This window comes from Bactrocera neohumeralis, chromosome 4 (genome assembly GCF_024586455.1).
Source record: "Bactrocera neohumeralis isolate Rockhampton chromosome 4, APGP_CSIRO_Bneo_wtdbg2-racon-allhic-juicebox.fasta_v2, whole genome shotgun sequence".
NCBI lineage: Eukaryota > Metazoa > Arthropoda > Insecta > Diptera > Tephritidae > Bactrocera > Bactrocera neohumeralis.
Genome location: NC_065921.1, coordinates 71,266,166 through 71,289,186, shown reverse-complemented (window position 1 = coordinate 71,289,186; position 23,021 = coordinate 71,266,166). Strand labels below are relative to the sequence as shown.

At 36.4% G+C, this 23,021-nt stretch overlaps 4 protein-coding genes across 15 annotated transcripts in view; 1 reads left to right on the top strand and 3 right to left on the bottom strand.

Annotated features, from left to right (window-relative positions):
* The window catches only part of LOC126757542 (protein 4.1 homolog), a 107,331-nt gene extending 99,842 nt beyond the window's left edge, over window positions 1-7,489 (bottom strand). For 5 of the 11 annotated variants that reach the window (XM_050471532.1, XM_050471534.1, XM_050471535.1 and 2 more), the window contains exons 1-2: window positions 7,387-7,489; window positions 6,578-7,106 (exon numbers count right to left, since the gene is read on the bottom strand). The gene's annotated coding sequence lies outside the window, so the exon portion shown is untranslated. The remainder of the gene's footprint in view (window positions 1-6,577; window positions 7,107-7,386) is intronic. The other 6 variants (XM_050471525.1, XM_050471526.1, XM_050471527.1 and 3 more) reach the window with 6 other exon arrangements.
* A 5,326-nt stretch (window positions 7,490-12,815) lies between these two features.
* On the bottom strand, window positions 12,816-17,149 carry LOC126757555 (polyadenylate-binding protein-interacting protein 1). 2 transcript variants are annotated; one of them, XM_050471556.1, is made up of 3 exons: window positions 17,007-17,149; window positions 16,475-16,754; window positions 12,816-15,448 (listed from the first exon to the last, which is right to left on the bottom strand). In XM_050471556.1, the coding sequence occupies exon 3, from the start codon at window positions 15,332-15,334 to the stop codon at window positions 13,811-13,813; it is 1,524 nt and encodes a 507-aa protein (XP_050327513.1). In that variant the 5' UTR covers window positions 15,335-15,448; window positions 16,475-16,754; window positions 17,007-17,149; the 3' UTR covers window positions 12,816-13,810. The 2 variants fall into 2 exon arrangements, with proteins under 2 accessions (XP_050327513.1, XP_050327512.1); XM_050471555.1 differs by lacking the exon at window positions 16,475-16,754.
* Window positions 17,150-17,465: 316 nt separating this feature from the next.
* On the top strand, window positions 17,466-19,061 carry LOC126757556 (proteasomal ubiquitin receptor ADRM1 homolog). The gene is made up of 5 exons (XM_050471557.1): window positions 17,466-17,583; window positions 17,643-17,854; window positions 17,914-18,239; window positions 18,299-18,474; window positions 18,540-19,061. Exons 2-5 carry the CDS (start codon window positions 17,663-17,665, stop codon window positions 18,971-18,973), a joined length of 1,128 nt encoding a protein of 375 aa, XP_050327514.1. The 5' UTR covers window positions 17,466-17,583; window positions 17,643-17,662; the 3' UTR covers window positions 18,974-19,061.
* Window positions 19,062-19,195: 134 nt separating this feature from the next.
* On the bottom strand, window positions 19,196-21,894 carry LOC126757552 (anaphase-promoting complex subunit 5). Its single transcript, XM_050471552.1, has 3 exons — window positions 21,211-21,894; window positions 20,720-21,150; window positions 19,196-20,652 (listed from the first exon to the last, which is right to left on the bottom strand). The coding sequence occupies exons 1-3, from the start codon at window positions 21,713-21,715 to the stop codon at window positions 19,309-19,311; spliced, it is 2,280 nt and encodes a 759-aa protein (XP_050327509.1). The 5' UTR covers window positions 21,716-21,894; the 3' UTR covers window positions 19,196-19,308.
* Window positions 21,895-23,021: the final 1,127 nt, after the last annotated feature.

Below are 23,021 nucleotides of genomic sequence, written 5' to 3'. Positions count from 1 at the left end.
TAAACAAACAAATGCGATGGTTTTCTATGTCAAGGTTTTACACTTTAGTTACATAAGTACATACATACATACATATGTATTCTTATCTATGCACTTGAGTTAATTAATATCTACATACAAGGGCCATATAACATGGACCATATCTACAAGTAACGAGTCGACTCTATATTTAGTATGTTTACTTACATACATACATATATTACATACTTTTTTATATTTTATGCTTTTCTATATATCTTGCGGAATGATATACACAAACATTTCGAATGTAAGAGCATCTAAAAAAAAATAGTTTATAATACAGAGTAAATTGGAGAACCTTAGAATCACCTGCATACAGAGCATACAGCTGGTTGGTGGAAGGGACAGATTGATAAAACATATGACCGCAGCATCCCATCTTACATGTACTGCAAAGTCTTTGGCAAAAGAATGGTATGCTGAAAGTCATAAATTGCTTGATACACTCTCTTTGCGGATTCTCAGCTTGAAAGAAATTCTCCCCGAAGGACAAACTTTTATAATTCTAAGCTGTACTGACAACAATTGAGCCATCAGAAGCCGACAAGCGGAAATCTTGGCCAATATGAGAGAAATTGTATCTCATCAGGACAATGCCAGGCCACAGTCAACGATAGTGACTCACCAGAAGTTTCAGGAACTTGGTTGGAAGGTTCATATGCTGCCACCTTATAGTTGGGAGCTGGCACCTGTTCCTACCTATGGTGAATCATTTTATTTTTATTTTATTTTTTTTTTTTTTTTTTATTTTTTTTTTTTTTTTTTATTTTTTTTTTTATTTTTTTAATTTTTTTTTATATTTTTTTATGTTTTTTTTTTATATTTTTATTTTTCTTTTATTATTTTAGGTTAAGTTAATTTGGTAGGCCAATAAGCCACGCATAGACTAGTTTGATCCTTTGCGATACCAGATGGAGCACTTGCTAAGTCTAAGAGTGTCATCGTTTAGGATGCCTGCGCTTGACGCGAATTTTAACAGACTCTGCGGCCTCACTGGCGATACCTCCTCCAGTGTATCATACTGTAAGAACCCCAGAAGCTTACATCGTAGTGTTGCCAATGCGGGACAAGTGCACAAGATGCTCCATTGTTTCCCTAGTGCCCTGCTCTAGGTATTTCCAGCAATCTTCTCCAGCTGTCAGCCCCATCTTGTCTGGCCATCAGGTCAGTCACCAGTTGTCATGTTCCTAAAATCTCTTATATGAATTAGAATCTTGTAATAACTCGCCGTTTTGCCATGACTTTAGCAAGGTTTTCACGGTTTCTCTGAGTTTTTTTTTTGCAGAATGAGCCGTGTCCACGATAGTCGGGCCTAAGTCTCCAGAACAAGCGCTAATTTTTATCCGATCTGTCAACGCTACAACAACAACAACTTTCTCTGAAAATGGCGTTATTAAATTACCTTCAAAATGAAAATAGTAATTGACCTCCCAGTTTTAATTCAATCACTCCCACTCAGCTTGTGATAGGACCGATAAATTGAAGAAATTATGCTGGGATTTAGACTCTCAGAGACTATATTCGTGCCTATATATTCCTTTTTCCAGACCCAGGTAATAGTCTGTTGAAAAAATTCGTCTCAAGTGAAGAGATCAACCCAATAATAAGCTCAAAAGACTTCAAAACTTCACACCTTGTTTAGTTATTAGGCCGACGACTTTTGAACCTTTTCTATAGGAATATTTTTTTCACTGTGTATCGTTCCAGTTTAACCTATAAATTGGTTGGAAAACATTTTTATACCCTGAACCCTGAACAGGTCATATTAAGTTTACCACGTAGTTTGTAACGCTCTGAAAAAAACGTCGGAGACTCTATAAAATATATACTATATATACAAAGTGATAAGCATGATGAGCTAAATCGTTTTAGCCTTGTCCGTCTGTCTGTCCGAACTAGTCCTTCAGTTTTTGATATTTCGGTTCGAAATTTTGTACACGTTCTTTTCTCATCAAGAATCTGCTCATTTGTTGGAACCGGTAATATCCTATCACTATAACATATAGCTACCATACAAACAGAAAGATTGGAATAAAGAGCTTGTATGGAAAACTTTTTCATTTGACAAGATATCTTCAAGAAACTTGGCATGCATTATTGGCTAAGGCAATGGTAAAATCTACGACGAAATTGTTCAGATCGGATCACTATGGCACATAGCGGCCATACAAACTGAACGAGTGGAATAAAGTGCTTATAATATTTTGTATTTTTGAAACTCCGGTTCAATCGAAGTTAAAGTTTTTTTTCTTGTAATCCATAAACTCAAATACTTCGGCTCACCCTAATGCTACATGTACATAGCTACTTGAGGAAGGAAAGCATTTTTTCATTCAGAATTTCTTAATTTGTAACATCATGCAACCTAATATTATTTTTCCATTGCTTAAGACCGTCATAACCTAAAAATATTTTTAGTAGATAATAAAAAGGTTAATGTGCGCTTACAAAACCACATTAAAAACATAAAAGTTTTTAATTGTTTTAATACTATTTTTTAATTATACGATATACATACATATCTACAAACCAGTTATGTTTGAAAAGCCTAGTTTCAACAATTGCGGCGGCGAACTGTGCGAAAGCTGCGCTTTAATAACGGCTACATGTTGCCAAAGAATATAGGCGCTTGGATAAAGAGAACCGAAAACAAGTAAAGTCTAGCAGAGCAGCGCACGGCAATAAAGCGGAGATGATGTCAAAAAGCGAAAATAACAGCACAGCAAATTCGAATGTTTTGATCACGTCTACCTTTCGAGCGTTCTTCAACCACCGACAAGATACATTCAAGCAGTTGTACATATACATATACATATATGTGTGTATGTGAGCAACTGTGTCTGTTTATCAAATTAATAAATGGCAAGAGCGGTAAAGCAACAAAATTCAAGAGAGCGATTGAGCAAACGTGAGAGCGACAATAAGGTAATACACCAAACAAAACAGCGAAGGGAACAGGAAACAATAAGGCGCGAAACACGCACACACACATAAACATGTTCCATGCTACCATTCAAATCACACACACACAAATGCACAAACATGTTCTTGCTACCATTCAAGTCAGCAAGCGGCTGTGTGTGAAGGCAAAGCTTGATGACAAAAGTCAAAAAGCTGCCAACTTGTTTTCGCCGCCTCTCACACACAGACCTACTTAAAATACACATTGAAAATCAGCGGCAGCCACTTAGTCAGTCGTTTCTTCGTTGTGTTGCTTGATGCGCTGCTCTTCAGGCAGCGACGACTTCGACTTGTGTGTCGTGATAGCATTGTTTGGCATTGTTTTTGGATTTTGTTTTTGTTTTTCTTTCTGTTTGATATTCATTTATTGTTCATCGGAGTGTTTGGCGACTAGTTCTTTACGCGCTTATTATATACCGTCACTTATACCTATGTACATACTTAAATGTTTTTATATATACTGTATGTATGTAGTTATGTATATAAACCTATATACATATACATACATACGTACATACATATGTATAATTAATATATTGTTATTGTATTGTTGTGGAAAACTTTAACTTATTGCCGTTGCTATTAGAAACTACATGTTTAGGCAACAACAATGTTGACAGCCAAACAGCGCGCCAAACAACAAGCTCTTCGCTCTAAAAGCAAATTACACATACATACATACATATACATACATATGTACATATTTACAGCAATCGCGCACGAATTTGATCCAGCAACCAGCAAATATTTAAGTATAATATATTGGGTAGTCGAAAAAGTCTTTTCGTATTTTGTCAATAGCTGTCCAATCCATTGTGCCATACCATATAGTGTTGGAAAGGAGAGATTTTAAGCTTCTTTTCGGAGATACAGCCTTGAGAACATGTGCGCTCGAGGCTAGCCTAGGCTAAGTGTGCCGTCCTCAAACGCGTTTTTCTCGAAACTGTGTTTTCGAAGTCGGTTGGCAAGATTTCTCGAGACCTACTCAACCGATTTTCATGAAATTTTGCACAGATCTTTGAGATACAATTCTTAAAGACTTGGACTTGAATTTTTTTCGACAACAACTATTTGTAAAAAAAAAAAATGTCGCGAAATTTTCACTGAAATTTTCATTTTTTTGTAAAAATGTCTGCCAAAAATCCAAATTTCAGTATTTTTTTCCTTCGTCCAGGTTCTAAGTTAAGGTTTTAACTAAAACAAGTATTTTTTCACTTTAGATGATCCATGTTCTAAGTTAAGGCTTTAACTAACACAAGTATTTTTTCACTTTAGATGATCCTGTAAGAAGTCAACCTACCAACGCGGGAGCATCTTTTTTCCGAGAGATCACCGGAAATGGCGTCGCAATGGCCGAGTTTAAATTTTTTTTTTCAAAAATTTCAGAATTTTTTTGTTAATAGTGTATGCTTGTAACAATAAAAAAGTTCTAATAAAATATTTAATTTTTTATATGAGAAAAAAATTGTTGAAAGACAGGCTGATTTTTACCCGAGGAAATCCATGTAACCCCTAATTACGCATTTGTCCGATAACTGAAGGCCCGAAAACTTGCCGTTTTTCTGGAATTCAATTCTGAAAAACTCGTTTTTTTTTGCCTTCTAACTGTTTATAACCCCTTAAGGCCTGTTTCTCTTTCTTTGAAAAATATATCAAACTGTTTACAACGTGTGAGTAACTACTGTAACAAATAAAAACGTATTTATGGTTTAAAACAACAAAAGCCCTCTCGCACAAACGTCTGAGAGACATATACATACATATTTATGCCAACGCCGCGACTCACATGCATACATACATATGTATGTATGTATACTGATATGCCGCAAAAGTTTGTAGTCAAATCTAGCGACTTGCATATGTATGTGTAAAAAGTAGCATTAATTGTATTCACATACATACATATCCACATTTTATACACCTATATACATACATATATGCGATCACATTAGCTGCATTTGTGTGCGTAACTATGAAGTCATAGTGAGTTGTTGCCGTTCTTATAGTCACGCTTTCGTCGCTGCTTTTCTATGCTGTATATGTGCCTTCTAGTAGCCACCTACTAACCGACTAGCGGCGACGGTGGCGTTGGCGGGGTGGCAAACTCATGTGTTAGCGTGCCAGCGTAGGCGTAAGCGTTGCGCTCCAGCTAGTGACCACAACCCAAAAATTTCTGTGTTACTTACAGAAATACTGCCTCTATAGCAAAGTGGGGCGCTGGGCATATTTGCTTCGCCGATCATAAAAATAAATATAAAATATGTGTGTTTTTTTGCAAAGCTGAATTTTTTTTAAAGCTGAAATGTGATGTGAAACTAAGGCAAGTAGTAAACGCTTTTTAAATAGAAAAGCACAAATATTAAGGCCTAAAGTTCAGGCACTCACGAACATAAGTGTTAATACAATAATTTCAAAATAAGTAAAGACTTTAGATACGACTGCAACGAAGCTATAATACCCTTCATAGGTGCGTTTATTATAGCATAAATTCATTGGTCCGCTTGTATGGCAGCTATATGCTATAGTGCTTCGATCTTCATGATTTGTTCGGAAATTGTAGGGATACTTTGAGCAAGAAGTTGTGATGAATTTGGTAAAGATAGCTTGCCAAATAAAAAAGGTTTCCATATAAGGACTTGAGATGCAGCGAGCAGTTTGTATGGCAGCTATATGATATAGTAGTCTGATCTGAACAATTTCTTCGGAGATTATAGTGTTGTTTCGGGCAATAATCTGTGCCAAATCTCGTGAAAATATATTATCAAATAAAAAAGATTTCCTTACCAGCACTTGATTTGGACCGGTCAGTTTGTATGGCAGCTATATGCTATAGTGTTGCTATCTGAACAATTTTTTCGGAGTTTGTAGGGATTGCTAGGATAACAATCTGTGTCAAATATCGTGAAATTATCTTGTCAAATAAAAAAGTTTTCCATATAAGGACTTGAGATTGAGCGGGCAGTTTGTATGGCAGCTATATGATATAGTAGTCTGATCTGAACAATTTCTTCGGAGATTGTAGTGTTGTCTCGGGCAATAATCTGTGTCAAATCTGGTGAAGTTATCTTGTCAAATAAAAAAGTTTTCCATATAAGGACTTGAGATTGAGCGGGCAGTTTGTATGGCAGCTATATGCTATTGTTATCGAATATCGCCGATTCCGACAAATGAGCAGCTACTTGCGGAGCAATGGATGTGTGCAGAATTTCAGATCGATATCTCAAAGCCCTGGTAGTTACTTGAAGCATATATGGTATTTATACCTACATATGTATACTTTCCATAGCGATGTGACAAACTTTATGGCAAACTTAATACATATTTATAAACTGTGCAGGGTATAATAAGCCAAAGTTCAGTTACACAAAACTAAATAGCTGTAAAAACTAAGTAAGTTACTAACGGTACACCTTTTTAGTTACTATGGTACTTTTAATTTTCCTTTAAGCCAAAGCTGCCAGCACATTTTTCATTGCATTAGATATTTGTGTATGTACATACATATATGTACATATACTATTGCATATGTATATAATTATTTATTTGTATGTGTGCAATTTATTATGCATTTATTCGTGCAATCGTTTGAACTTACCTATTTTTCTGTTGCTTGTCCTTTCGGCGTAGTAAACCAACACTAACGCACACACTCTTCTCACAAAGTGGCGGCGACAATAATAACAAAGCGGAATTTGATTCAAATTGTCTTTGGGGTAGCAGGATAAAGAGTTAGCGCTGTCTCTTATTCGTATTTCTTTACACCAGTCGTCGTCGTATACTGTTGCTCGTTGCAATGAAAATATGCAATAATACAATAGATTTTATTTGGACGCTTTACTTTTTTTCTCGCTTCGTTGGAATATATTAACTTTCGGTGCCCGCTTTTGGGCGACTAAACTGGCAACACGTTTGAATAAAATTAATTCGATTTTATATTGAAATATATATTTATACATATATTGATTTCTCACAACAAATTTTGTTCTAATTTTTTTGCATGCAAAAATTTAGTAAAATCTGTGTTCCTTAAACGCTAGCAACGCGCACTTACTTCGCTTTTTTTCTACTTCCTCCGGCACGCTATTTTCACTAACAAAATCGGTTTTGTTTTTCTTTTTCAATTCCTAAAAGTGGTAATTACATACATACACACACAAGCATATGCACACAATAATTTTTATTTTTTTTAACATTTTAAACAAATATAAATGAATTTTTATTATTTCCGCGGCAGCAACGAAAATCAAGTTAATATCAACACATACACAAGCACATATTTATATATCTAGTATATATATATATATATGTTCATATGTATGTATTGGCCGTGTACTAAAGAAAATTCATTCAGTTTTATTAATTTTTTTTTTGTAATTATTTTTGCGTAGCACCAAAGTATCTTACGGATAAGAATCTTCGAAACACAAATGAACGGCACGAACAAGAGACTCGAACTGATTTGTATTGACTCATGTTGACTTTGTGTTGGCTGCGATGCCATGGCAAATACACAAATATTTAGGTGGTTAAGGTGGTGGCGCAAACAGGCGCTCTTTCCGCTCAAAATTCTCTTGAAACGCCAGCCAGTTTGCCACGCTGATGAAAATTTCGGATATTTAGTAACACAAGTAATTATATACCAGAAAAAAAGTAGTTAAAACTTGAAACGCCTCGACGGACATTGGCAAACTTTTAAAAATATAGGTGAAGTGAAGAAGTCATATATAAATTACAGACATTCGACATGAAAAAGAAAAAATATATAAAAAACATGTGTTCAAAAATGGTTTTGAATTTAGAGCGTTCGTTAAACGATATATGAAATAGTTTTTGAGTTGCGACCTTCCAAAATGTAGCCGCTCAGTTCAATCAGTCGCTCAGTCTATTAGTTTCTTTACCTTTAAGATATTGCAAGGATTTCACGGTTTAAAAAAAGTTTTTGATTGTCTCTTTTAACGTTATAAGATCTCTAGAATATTGTCTTAAATTCTGAAGCTGATTCGTGTAATAGTTTTAAGATACAGCCTTGAAAAGTTGCGTGCTCGAGTTCAGCTTTAGATCTTATAAGAAGTTCTGCTGTAAACGCGGAGGCACCTTTTTCCGTAAGACTACCGGAAATGACACTGTAATGTTAGATTTTTAATTTCTTGCTTTGAAAATTTCACAAAATCTTTCTAAAATATGTATCTTTGAATCTTTGAAATACTGAAAAGTTGGAAGAGAATATTTAAGTTTTTATTTTTAATTTCTTGCTTTGAAAATTTCACAAAAAAAATAAAAAATTAAAATAGGAATATTTAAGTCTTTATTTTACAAAGAAAAATTAAAATAGGCCGGTATTTGCTGGAGAGAACCCATGTGAGCCCTTAAACTCATATTTTTCGAAACATAATTTTTCTGATTTGCTGGAGTGATTAATCGCATGAAACTTGAAAAATATTTAATTTTGTCTTGAAAAACCGTACATAAAAATAATTATTATATTTTTGTATAAATACTCAAAATTCTCTTTTTTTGTGGGACACTTAAGCAACAATTTCTTAAAACAAAGAGTTAGCCAATAACATTATGAACCTTTCGGATTGGAATTCTATTTCGCCATACATTTTACGTAATTAACAGTACATTAAATGCAACGCTGTTGCTCACAATTGCACAACACTGTGTGAATTTTTGAAAACACCCAACTAGACTCTCTTTGGGTGTGATTTTACTTCGCTTTGTGTAGCACACCTCGGATCCACTGAGCGCCAGTCGACGGCGTTAATAATTATACAAAAATATTCAATGGTACACTTTTTGATAGTTAACAAATGGTTGCGTCCAAAAACACCACTTTTGTTCTAATTTAGTCGGCTTAGTCTAATTGGAATTTCAACTTTTCTCTGCGTCCATTGAAAAATCCACTCAAACTGACTCTCACTAAACACAAACATGGCCAACTCATATCGTTTCTACTTGTTTGTGGCGGGTTGCCAGATCGTACGACTGTATTGTTTCCATAACCGAAATTAGAAGAGGGGTTTGCAGCAACAACTAATTTTTTGTTGTCGTGTTTCGCCGATTATTTTAAATGCCTAAACTTTTTGATAAAGCTTATTGTGATGCCTAACTGGAAACGTTAGACCGTTATTAAACTGAGCATTTCACAATTATATTTATAACATCATCGGGTTATTAGTCTGCGACAACCGGAAGCTTAATATCTACTACGGCTACCGGAAGTGATTTGATTGTCGATTTATTTCCGATGTTCCGGTAACAAACCTAGTATAATTAAACTGGGTATGTTTCCGGAACATTTTTTTTATTTCCACAGAACAATTAGAAATATGAGAAAAGGAAAAATTCAGGCTAGACGTTCAAACTTTAGGTAATGGCCGGATATAGGCCGTGTCCGAAACATGTCTGCATCCAGCTTCAGGTTTCAACTAAAAATTAAATTTATATAAGTGTCCCCAACGGAAATGCTCGTTAAGATATCGTACACGCTAATAGAAGACCGGAAAACAAGAACGTCAACTCTTACTATTATTTTTTTACCGTATACAAGTTGGCGTTGATTACTTCATTTCGAATGGCAGACAGAGCTTGTATAAAGTTTGTCGCGTCCGAAGTCTGGTCGGCGTACTATTCGATGCAATCGATGTAATCAAGGAAAGACCTTCTAATGTCCTTCCGTGGCGGCTCCGCTTCAAGCTGACAACTGCAGAAACCATCCCAGCAGAAACTACTCGGGCAATTCCCACAACAGCCGTTTCTACGCACCGGAATTAACCCGGATTTTATGCGGCCAAGGGTTCTAACCCCATTTAGATCGATGCGATTCAACGGGAGATCTCAAGAGGCATCTGTAATGGTGCGGAGTGCAGTTTTTGACACGTCCAAAGGTTTTTCATCTGCATTCCACATCCAGACAACCATATCGGTGCTGCGTAGTTTACCGATTGCCTTGAATGTTGTCAACAGTTCTTTGTCCTTTACCCATGTGCTGCTGGCTAGCGACTTGAGAATTTGTTGCGGCCCTGTACATTGGCAGTATTTGCGGTTATATGGGAACTGAAGGAGCAGAAGCTATCAAATGCAACATCTAAAATCGTAGGGTTGTTGACAGTCGGAATTTTAACGCCATCTACTGAGATATTAAGATCCACATACAGACTCCTTCGTCCAATTAGTAAATATGGTAGCTGCAGATTTAATGGCGAGAGCGTCAAGCTCCTTGCAGAGGAGAAGTGATAAAGATCGGAGAGATAACTGTACATACATATACATTCGAACACATGACATCGATTCCATTGCCTGATCTAAGTATTGTACAGTCATCTGCATATGAGGTGATGGAAATTTCCGAAGGTGGTTGACGAGTTTCAAAATATAAAAGTTAAACAGTAACGGGGCGAGGACCATCCTGTTTAAATCTGCTTAACTTAGAGTTTTGTCCACGAAACAGTTCGGATGATTGTCGACCGCTCAGATACTTCATGCTCCACCTCTTCAACTCGGGAGGAGCATGGATTGTTCGATATCCTCTAGTGGCGCTGTATGATTGAGTGTTCACGGCTTTTAACAAGTCCAAAGCTACGAGGACTATATTCTCACAGGGATTTAGACCACGAGCTATCTAGGCGTTTATGAAGCTAGGCGCTGTGGTAATGGTATGCACTTTACGGAAACCATGTTGATGGTCTGCTTGACTCAGTTAGTGACTGAACGTCGCGAGCAACAAGACCTCGAGTGTCCTCACTACTGGGGAAAGGAGAATTATCGGATGATAAAACCTCTTGTTTGGGGCGTTTCCAGATTTAATTAGAGGGACCACTCTTCGACTTTCCACCCATTCGGTATTTGAAGAGTGGTCAGCGACGCGTTGGAGACCTTGGTAAGGTAACTTACACCTAGTTGTTTTAGCTTCAAATTACTATTTCCGGCTGGGCCAATGAATTTGGATGATTTAGCCTCGTTGATGACATTCGGAACCTCCACATCGGTGAAAATATGTGGCGCACAGTCTCTTAGCATTTTGCACGGCCGCCGGGTAACACGTCTTTTTGGCCCTGTCGGTTGAAGAGTGCAGTGTGAACTGCCAAAAAAAAGAGGCCCGTGGAGGCAAAGCTATTGATTTGAATTTCTATCTTGTTTCTTGAGCCTTCCGTTGGATGACGTCGACGACAATATAGCTAATCCTTAGGATCCTAACAGGGATTAGGTACCCGTTACATCAACAACGACAACATCATTTGAATTTCAACCCGATCGTCGTATCGCTTCGGATAGAACAAGTCATTGACAGTAGACCAACGCGGTGGAGAGGTTACAGGACTCTTCTAACCATTTTCTCCGTTTATGTTGAGCTATCATTTCTCCAAGTTGAGATGACTTATGCGGAGTGCACACGGATGGATGTGGCGTAAAGTGTTGTTGTTGTTGTTCCAACGGTTTCTCAATCCCCGTTAGGATGGTAAGGGCTATCTGTGTTGTCGTCGACGTCATGTAACGGGAGGATCAGGAAACGTGCTGCTTCGACGGGGTCGGACCAAAGGAAAAAGGGTATTGGATAAGTGGGGTTGGTAGGGCATGCAAAGAGGTGGTCAGTATCATGCGGAGACTCGTTGCATGCAGGACATACATTGGGTATGTGAGGGTCTATTCTGGATAAGTAGGAGTTTAACCTGCTACAATATCCAGAACGAAGTTGCGCTAGGGTCACTCGCGTTTCTCGCGGCAACTCGAGCTCTTTGTCTGCGATGGGTGGTGTTTTGACTCCAAGAATGCCATTCACTGAAAGGGAGTCGGTGAAGGTGTTGATGGCCCCACTGTGATTGGCGGTCAGTACCTGTCGGAAGTCAGTTGCGTCCGAAGTCCGGTCGGCGTACTGTACGACGTCGTCGAATTCTGCCGCTACAACAACAACAACAACGTCGTCGACGTAGTCAAGGAAAGACCTCTTGATGCTCCTAGGAGGCGGTTCCGCTCCAAGCAGGTGGCTGCAAGTGTGATTTCTACGAAAACATCCCAGCAGGAACTGCTCGGAGACGAGTTCATTATGCTCCTTAACTGGGAGCATAAGCGTCTCACTATGAAGGTGTTCGATGGGAGACATCAAGAGGCATCCCATCGTGGTCCGGAGTGCAGTATTTTGATAGGTCTGGAGTTTCCTCATCTGCGTACCACTGCATTCAGGCGACCATCGCGTAAGGTGTTGCACTCGTTTGCTAGAACAGCTACTTTGGCTGGGAACTTGAAATCCAAAACTTCAGGGTATTCGGTGCCACGATGCAACATAACCGCAGAAACAGTAAACAAAAAATAAACCTATAAATATTAAAAAGGAAAATACATGATATTTTTCTCATGCAATTTTTTTGTTGTTTTTTATTTTTTATTTTACAACTAATTTAATATTTTTTCACAATTTTCGTTTTTTAATTATTTTTTTATCGCTTTTATATTTTTTATAGAAATACATAGTCATTTTATAAACAAAATAAAATGAGAAAAACATTTTCGTATTTATTTATGTCGAAAAAAATTTTTCCGTTACAATTGCAGTCACGTTATAACATGCATAATTAAAATGCAAAATATAGATAAACCAAGTGCGAGTACTCGTATGTCTCATCGAGTTAGAGATTGAACATACAAAACGGTAATAAATGGATAAAATTGCTTAATGTAAAAAAAAAAAAAATTAAGTCATATTTACGAAGGATGTCACGATTAAAAATGATCATAAAATATTTGTTGCCTAATCAGAACGGAAGCATGGAAGCCAATAACAAACAAAGACTGGACAAAATCAGATCTAACAAAGGAAAGGACATTCATTGAGGTTTGTTGATTTGTTTTTTTTTTTTTGGTTTTCCCGTTTGAAAAGACTAATAAACGCTGAAATTACAGTTAGTATTGCGCCAACCATGCGTCAGACGACTGGAAATTTCGAGTTATAGTAAGTGCAGTTTCGTTTTCATTGTCCTTTTTCAAGAGAATTTAATATAATAAATTAAAATAAAACAGAAAAAAAAAACTTTTTACAATTTAGTCGTTTATAAAGAGAAAATTTCAATTTCAAAATTCGAAAAATCTACAAACATATTTCTAGCTATAAAAAAATATATTTTTAATTTGATGTGGAGTGTAATGATTTCGACAATTTACTGTTACCTAATGCACTTGTAGGGAATTTACTTCCTAGAAGTGTTAAGTGTTTGAGGTTATGTCTAAAACAATAACAACTAAAATATTATGAGAATCAATGCATGCATACAAAAATCGCCAAAAAGAACACTAAACATATGCATTTAATATCACATCAAAGATCGCATTTGAATAACTTTGCAAAAAAGCATAGGTGATTCTCCACTATATACTCTATTATCTGTAGGCTTCAAATCAACTCGTTCATACCATTTTTGTTTTCTTTAATTCTAAATTAGTATTACATTTTGTTATAGTTTTATTAACGTTTTTGTTTTTGCTTTTGTTTTTTTTTTCATTAACATCACATGCGACAACTGTAATTTCAGCCTAAAAGTAAAGCACACCCCGAAAATATATATATTCGATCAAGCCCAGAAACTCACAGCATTAACTTTAGAGATAATATGCCTGGAAATTTGCTAGACACTTAATAATACATTGGCAGGGCACTATGCTCATATATGTATGTATGTATATGTATAACTGTGTACAAATTTTTGTTTTTTTACTCGGTAAGAATGTGAAGAAACTTGTATATGGCGGAATTGTTTTGTTGCGGTTTTGGAAAATATTCAAGTTGTTTCCGCCAACTACACATTACTAAATTACTGCACTGTATTGCTGTTACCTATGTACTAGCGTTATTTTGCTTGCAAAACTCTTTGTAAGCCTTTTCGGTCTCTTCATCCATTTCGGGATCAAGATCGATATCGAGATCGCCACCCTCGCCGTCTTCATCAGTGGAACCACTACCCGGCACAGCCGCTGCTCCATCAGACAAGAAGTCGGTCTCTTCCGCCGTCAATTCACGTCCATCTGGCCCATAGAATATAGGTTCGTCGCTCATGCGCAATGGTTCTGGTGCTTTTGACGCCGCTGCTGCTGCAGCTTCCACCTCGGCGGTTGGTGAATTCAGTTTGCGTCCCCAATTATTCTTTTGCAATGCTATTACATTAGCTGCTAACGGATATTTACCCTGTGATCGCTGATTGACAGCTTGTAAAATCTCGATAATTTCACGCATTTCATTTGGACAGTCTGCAGTCAAATCATAGCCGGCCAATTTCAGTGTTAAACAAATGCAACGTATATTGTCGGAAGACTCCTTCGATAGTAGCTGTTTAAGTGAGTACACTATATTTTCGGCAATTAGGTGTATGCGTGTGTCGTCACCGCGCAACTGCATATATAATTCAGCGAGGAAGAGAGCCGTTTCACGCACTTTTTGTTGCTGATTTGTCTTCATATATTGCATAACCTCTTGCTGGTGATAGTCCAGCTTGCATTTGAGCAAGGTGTGAAAAAGTGAGTCTTTCTTTAAGTTGAGCATATGCAAAAGATTGTAGAGCTTAGCGCCCATGTAACGGAAGTTGGGATTCTGTATGGATTCATTGAAGATATCTTCCATTGCATTCGACAGTACATATTGGTTATTCTCCATACCCTCAAATATGGTAAGAAACCTTGTAGCAGTTGTGTCAAATTGTCCGGGATTTTGATTTAGACATTGAATCACGGTTCTCAAGTAGTCAAGTGCAATTGTTTCTACATCTGAGCTGGTGGTACCATTGCCAGCATTTGAATTTGTAGCGCCCGAATGATTGTGACGTTGGTAGCGTCCTTGTCCACCGTGATGTTGATTATGATGCTTATTATGCCTAGGATGTTGATGTGACTGATTTTGGCTATAATAATTATTGGCAGTATTCTTGTTCCCACTACTACCGGAGGCGTTGCCGATTTTTAAGCGTTCCTGTACGGATGCCGTCAATGAGGTGATTTGGTGACCGTATTGCTGTTGATTATGATTGTGATGATTATTTTGTTGATAACCATTGGAGTAACGTTGTGGACGCGTCGATTGTTGATGGTATTGTTGATAGGTTTGCTGATTGTACTGTTGCTGATGTCGTTCTAAACGCTCCTGAGCGCCAGCTGCAGAATTACTACCGCTACCACCGAAACGTGGCACAAATTCTTTAGCATATGGTGATAGCTTGGATGGCGATACCGTGCGTGCATACGCGTTCGCGTTATTTGCATTTAATGACGAAGCGCCGTGTGTAGGCGTATTTGTTGCGGACTTAGGCTTCCGTAAGGGTGTATAATCCTCATCTTCAGTAAATGGGGCACGACCCGGTGTTATATCCATAATGTCTTGTTGCGTTGAAGCTTTTGTTATTAGTTGTATCGGTTTTATGTTTTGCGTTTCGTTTTGGCAGAAGTATATAACTTAGGGTTTGGGATTCGATTCGTTGTAAAAATTCTAAAAGAGTATATAAAAAGAGTATATGTTAATCAATTTTCTTTAATTAACTCGATAAAATATACATTTTCGAAACAATGCAACTGGAAAACGAATACGATATTTTTGTTTAATATTCATAATTAGCACATCAACTATCAACACTACTCTACTGGAGGTATATATCATGCCAATGCTATAGAATTCAAGAGTATATAGTGGAACACTTATTTCCACAGTTGTGCAGTAACTCAATGTAATAATTACAACAGTTTTATTATAAAAATTTGTACAAAATCCTTATACGCGAAATATTAGATGATGTCTTATTTACACCGACTTTAGTGGCCGCAACTAAATGCGAAATAAAGGATTCAAATTTTAGTAGATTTAACATATTATTATTATTTAACACGACTCATGATTCAGAGTTTGTAACTTAAAAAACAAAATGGTTTAGTAAGAAACCTACCCCAACACGCCGACGGGAATAGTTCAACAAATTTAAAAGTTGGATGTTTCCAACGGCAGAGCATACTCTACTTGCCTATAGGCACATATATAAAAAATGTCTTTTAATTGTAAAAATCTCCACCAAAAGAAACGAAAAAAGAGTTTATACGTTGTACATATTTTTCTTTTATAAAATGCCATCTTATCGATAAGCATCATCATAAATGTATAGATTTTATTGCAGAGGTACAAAAGCTGTTCAACTGCTTTCAAATTCCATCAATAGAACGGAAAAGCGAAAATCGAAAAGGATTCTTTTAAATTCACACCCTTAAAGATTTTAACGAAGAAAGTGGACTTTTAGCTTATCATGAATTATCCAGTATTGACTCCTTTTCTCATGGACACATTCAGCAATTTAAAATAAGAAACACGTTTTGCAATCACAGGCTAAATTTTTTTACTACGGGTCGTCTTTCTGCACTTCCATATAATTTCAAGTGTAGATGTATATGTGTTTCTACATGTTTTTCGACTTTATTTAAGTATCTTCACAAGAAGATTTTGCCGCTAAACAAAAATTATATGCCGTACCTGAAAACTCCTATTCATATAACTTTCGAAAATGTTATTTAACTTCCTCCAATTCTGTATTTTATTGCAGTATTGTACTCATGGCTGTTCGTTAACTTTTCTCTCTGCTTTAAATGATGGTCAATAGACACGCTGGCGGTCAGACGGGTGAACTCGTTTTCTGTTTTCGACTTCGTTTTTCTTAACTTTTTAATCTATCTTGTTGCTTTACATTTTTCACCTTTCTTTATGCCTTGTGTACAGCTTTCGTTGTCAAATTTAACACATCACACATGACAAACTTGGAAATATCAAAAATTTTCATTAATCCCAACACTAAATCAATTCCATTTATAAAAGTAAATATATAGAAAATTTAAAACTAAATGTAAAATACTACCAAACCCTCCACAAGCTTTTCTTTTTGAGTTTTCTATACTTTCAATTTCCTTTTCACCGTTTTGTCTCAATCCACGTTTGTCGTTTTATAGCGTGTAAAAATTAAATAGAAATCTAAAATGAATTTTATCAGAACCTTAATAATTTTACTTACCGTATTTTTCACAATTTACCCTCTGAAATGTTTTAGTTTTCCTTTAAATTATGCAAAGAAATGTCAAATGTTTAATGTTGCAACGCACTATTCATTTAATTATCCACGATTGTTCGCAAGGAAAAACAGAAATCTGACAAAACTTTGCTTCTTCTTCTTTATTTGCTTTTAGAGCACAGTCGATTTCCTTCTCTATATTGAATTTATCTAAGTCACAGTAGTTAACAAAATAAATATATAAATTAGTAAGTTAATTTTTTTTAAATTAAGTTATTTTAAAAAACAAAAGTTAATGATTTGTAATATTCGATTACAACTTGGTTTTATCTGAAATGGGGAATCGTGCTCACAGCCACAGAAATAAGAGAATTTTACAATTCTGATTGTTGGGGAACTGCTTTGCCGTCTTTTAATGGTAAAATCAGAGAACGTATTATAATTTACGTTCTCTGGTAAAATTCAACTTTGTTTTTGACACTTGAATCTGACATTAAAAGTTGCTCGTCATTCGTAAGGCATAGAAAATCTGAACGAAACTCAAGTGAAAATTATTTCAATTGGATAACTATTTGTACAGGTAGCTATATAAACAAAATTAAACATATTTATGCTTCTTTTATCAGTACAAATTCTCAGTTTTCAACGTAAAGAAAAAAATGTTTGGTCGCCAGAGCGGTATCGGTGGTGGTAACACCAGCAGCAGCTCCAATTTGGTGGAGTTTCGGGCAGGTCGGATGAATATGATAGGCAAAATGGTGCATCCAGATGCTCGCAAAGGCCTAGTGTATTTAACACAGAGTGAAGATGGTCTTATGCACTTTTGCTGGAAAGATCGCACCACTGGCAAGGTAAATGGAAACAAATATATAGGTGTACCTATTGCTAAACGTTTTTCGTATGTATGTAGGTGGAGGACGATTTAATTGTTTTTCCTGACGATTTTGAATTCAAACGTGTTGAACAATGCAAAACGGGACGAGTATATGTGTTGAAATTTAAGTCGTCTTCACGTAGAATGTTTTTCTGGATGCAAGAACCCAAAATCGAAAAAGATGATGAGTTATGTCGCCGGGTAAATGAATTGATGAACAACCCACCTTCACAACAACGTAACAATAGTGATAATGGCGATCTACAGTACATGTTGAACAACATGTCACAACAGCAATTAATGCAACTCTTCGGCGGAGTTGGTCAAATGGGCGGATTAACGTCCTTATTGGGTTCAATGAAGTAATATAATTATAATATAAGTGTTAGGTGTCAATAATACTAATGTTTATATATTTTAGTCGTTCTGAAAATAGTTCTCGTACACCTGCACGCAGCGGCAGCAGTAATACTGCAAGTAATTTGCTAACACCAGAATCAAACACGGCACCTAAAACACCATCCGCACCCAAAGGAAAGGGTAGTAATAGAAGTTCCGCAGGAGCCACTACCACCAATGTCAATACGAACTTATCATGTAAGTTTTAAACCTTATTAGAAAATAAGTTATTTTTATTTAAACACTCTACACTTTTTATACAGCTACCGCCAGCCGTACCCTGAGTGTTGATTTATCTACTGCTATACAAGGTTCGGAGGCCATTAATCAAATAATATCAGATCCAGAACGTGCAAAAACTTTATCGGTACACCTACCTGAAAGCGAAGATGCCGATGAAAATAAAAAACAACAGATTAAAGACACTATTGCTTCACCGCAATTCCAACAAGCGCTTTCTTTGTTCTCAAATGCCCTTCAATCGGCACAGCTCGGCCCTGTAGTCTCACAATTTGAACTAACACCGGAAGCTGTTGCAGCTGCATATGCCGGAAATTTGGAGGATTTCGTTAAGGCTTTAGAAAAGTCACTACCAGCTGGCGCTACCATGGATACTACCAATGCCAAAGAATCCGATAAAGACAAGGAGCCATTAAAGAAGAATGAAAGCGAAGAAAATAAAACCGATAAAAAATAATAGTTACACCTAAACATGTGTCCGATCATATAATCATTAAAAATATAAATATATGATTTTACATTAAAAATATATACGCAATTATTTACATTTATGCATTGATTCATTTCGGAAATTGTGCACGTTGCGGCTTGTAAAACTTACAGTGACTTCTCAACACTTTCGCATGAAAATTAATCACAAAAATAATTATTTTATATCACATTTCGAACACGAATACACTTTTTAACTTTTACATAAAAAGGTGTTTTTTATTCGAAAAATTTATTTTCAGTTCTGCTTCAACAAAAATGTATGCACTAAATCTAATTATAATTAAAATTAATTTTCGATAACTAGAAAGCCATTCCAAGGTATTCCCTTGCAATGGGATACTCTGAATAATAGTGTTTGAATTTGCAAGCATATTTGTTTCGCTCATCCAGCTGATTAAGCTCGTGATATGTTTTTGCTAAGTAAACAAAAATGTCCAAAACTTTAGCATGCGCTTCTAATTTTTTAAAACATTCAATAGCTCTCTCCAAAATGGAAATTCCATTTTGTAAATTAACTCGTTTCCGTGCCTCGCTTTCGCTGGCTGCCACCATACAGCACACGAATATGAAATCCATTTTTGCTCGATCGTAAATACCACCATTCTCATAAATTTTCTCCATACAATTTTTAGCCGCTTGAAAAGCCTTTTGTGGCATTTTCATTTTAAGCAGCGCCTGCGCTAAAACCATATCTATAACAGCTTGTTCGTACTCCATGTAGGCAGATGTGGCCAACACAGAAGCTTGAATGAGAAATTCCGCCGTTTCGGATGATACGGTGTCTTCACCAATCGTCGTGTATGCTTGTAGGACCAAAACACGAACCTGCGTCAGAACATCCAAGTTCGCACTCTGTAGCAATTTGCAAATAATACGGCGGGCCGTATTGAAATATCCCTTCGCAATATACACGGCGGCACGTTGTAGATTTCCCGCATTCTTATCCAGCAAATACAATTGACTACAAGCTTTGAGCGCTTCCTGCCAACGGCAGCGATAAATACATTGCTGAATGACGATGTGATATTCGCTGATCATCCAATTTTTAGCGTTTGGATGACGTGGAAAACGACTGCGTGCATGACTTTGTACGACTGCGCTCATTTGATGTTCCCCCTGCACATTCAACCACAATGAGAGACTAGCGAGTACTTTACTAACACTCTCGGAATTACCAATATCACCAAACGCCCAGGTTTTTTTCAGTTGCAGCAGTAATTGTGCATATAGCGAAGAGATTTCATGACGCCCATAAAGACACCAAAGTGCAGATCTTAAAGCTAAAGAGTCGGAAGCGTGTTCTAGTATTGAATTCTTATTATTGAGTTCATCGCTCTTCAACAGCAATTCAAAGAGATCGAGTGGTAAATAACCGCACTGTGCGCCAAATTTTACAACATATTGAATAGCCAATGACAATGATTGCACCAGGCCAGGGTCTTGAATATCCGGCAAGCTCTTTTCAAAGGGGTCTATTTTGTTGCTGTTCAGTAGACAATACCAAGAATTTGCTAAATCCAGGCAACGTTTATCGCCACATTCTTGTGCTAGCATTATGCATTCCTTAAGTGCGTTCAATGCTTCGCGACGATGGTCAAAACACGCATGCAGCACAGCCAAGTTCACACTGAAATACTGGAAACCCTACAAAAAAATAAATAGAATAAAATATAAAAATACAATTTTATTACACTTATTATTCACACCATACTTTTTGTTCATATTGTGTGGCTGTCTGCATGGGACTGCGATCAAATGCGCGATGGAGTGCATCCATTGCTCCATAGAAATCTCGCAGTCTTAATTGATTCATGTAGCCCAGAAAGTAGGCTTGCGAGTTTAGCGGATTATCCTGAATTATTTCATTTATTTTCGTTTGTAGTTCTATTGGAGGCAAAGCGCGCAGTTCGTTATTTTCTAACAATTTGCATTGCTGTGCAACAAAGAGATCGGCTTGTTTCGGTGACCATTTACTATGAGGATTTCGATCTTGGTGTACCGTTTCAGTATCTAAGGCCGATTCTTCTAATGTGTTACCAGGATCATCAGATCCACGTCCAGCAGCACGCGGAAACAAATTATCCTGTGCGCTAGTTAGAGCACCACCAACTCTACGTGGACCAATTGCGAGTGTGCGTACTCCTGTAAAAATAAATATATAATATTATTTACAAAATACGACATGGATAATATAGCACCTACCTTTTTCATAATATAAACAAATATTCTTATATAAAGCCATAATTTCTGGAAATGACATACGCTCCAGTATAACACAAACACGTCGAATATACAGTCCAACAATACTAAACTGACTGACGCCTAATTCCTCAGATAAAAGATTGTCCCAATTTTGACGCTCAGCAAAATCACAAAGTGTTTCAATACCAAGCGTAAAAATATTGGACATGGCTTTTTCAAAACTTTCCAAGTGGAGTGCATTAATTTTATACCGTGGAGATGTGAGTAATTGATACAAATCGTTGTATGTCATATCGGGATATTGTATCAATTTTAATAGTAGCATGCAAAAATTTCTTCGTGCCTGTAAAGGATAAGCGACACCTGCGTCGGTGGCGGCATTCTTAACTTTTAAGTACTGCTGCACAAGTATTAAAACCGCAACTTTATGTGGTGGTGGTGTTTCGATTCGTGTAGTATATGTGGGGTTACGTGGATCCAACGCTTCCAGCTCTTCGTAGTGCATTTTGAAGCTTTTCACAAAAATTTCTAATGCAGTTGTTCTCCAATTAAAACCCGGTTTACGTTATCAAAACAAACTAAATAAATTCACGCTGCCACTGTTTTCATTAGATTCATGAATTCTTTCGACATTTGAAATGGTAATGCAGTGCACTGTGTAATGTTTACTCTTCGGCTCCACTTAGAATTTCTCGTACTACTAGTACTTATGTAATAGATTTAATATTTATTTAATGATGACTGCTTATTACCAATGTATGAGTATTATTTTAAATTAAAAAAATTAAATACATTTTTATATTAATACACAAATTGCTCTAAAGCTTATTTAGCTTAGTAATTATAATATTTCGGGTAGAATGCCAACTAATTTTATAAATAAAATAATTTATTATCATTTTAGTTTATGTTAACTTGGTCCTAGAAACTCTGTCGACCTTATAGGGAATCGCATTTAATAGCTCTGGTGAGTATATGTAACAAGCTAATTAATGTCTCATTTTACTACAAAATCCACCAAGTCAAACAAACGAATCATGATTTTGAATACTATATTTGATAATAAAAATAAACCCATGAAAATCGTAAATTAGAACAAAATTGCTGAAAAAAACTCAAACTAATTTTGTCAAAAAACTAAAATTATATACTTAACAAAGTAGTTAAGCTTTCACGAATTTTGCAAATATTTAATTAATGGAAAATAACACATCCCTTTTAATATTTCTTATTTCCTTTTTGGATTGGTCATTTGCCAGTTCCCTATTCATTTTCCAGTTTGTTCACAACACATCGGCGTTTATTATATTTTATTTGCGCTCGCTTTTGCTCACAATTCGCACAATTGATGGCCGCAAAAGCTTTTGGCTCGGCGCAATTTGTTTTTAATCGTTGCTTGTCATTGACGCAAATTCCGGCGGCAGAATTGGTGCGGCATATCATGTACACGGCAATCTGAACAGTATTTTTATATAATAACAACAACAAGTGGTGTGTTTATATGCAAAAGTATGAATGTATGCATATTGTTTATGTGCGCTTTGCGCAGTGCTCTTATCAAAAACAAATGACGAAGCGAGAGTATATAGAAACCGGAGTACTTGTAGAAAAACAACAAAAATTCAATTGTGCGGGGTATAGTTGTGTATCTACATATTTGATAATGTGTTGTATGTTTTGTGTTGCACTTCGCTTTTTTCCGTTTGCATCGCGAATTATTTATGCATATATATGTATGTAAATATATGTATATGCAACTACTAGACGCATGTCAACATCAACAAAACGAAAAAGAGAGGAGTCATTTATAA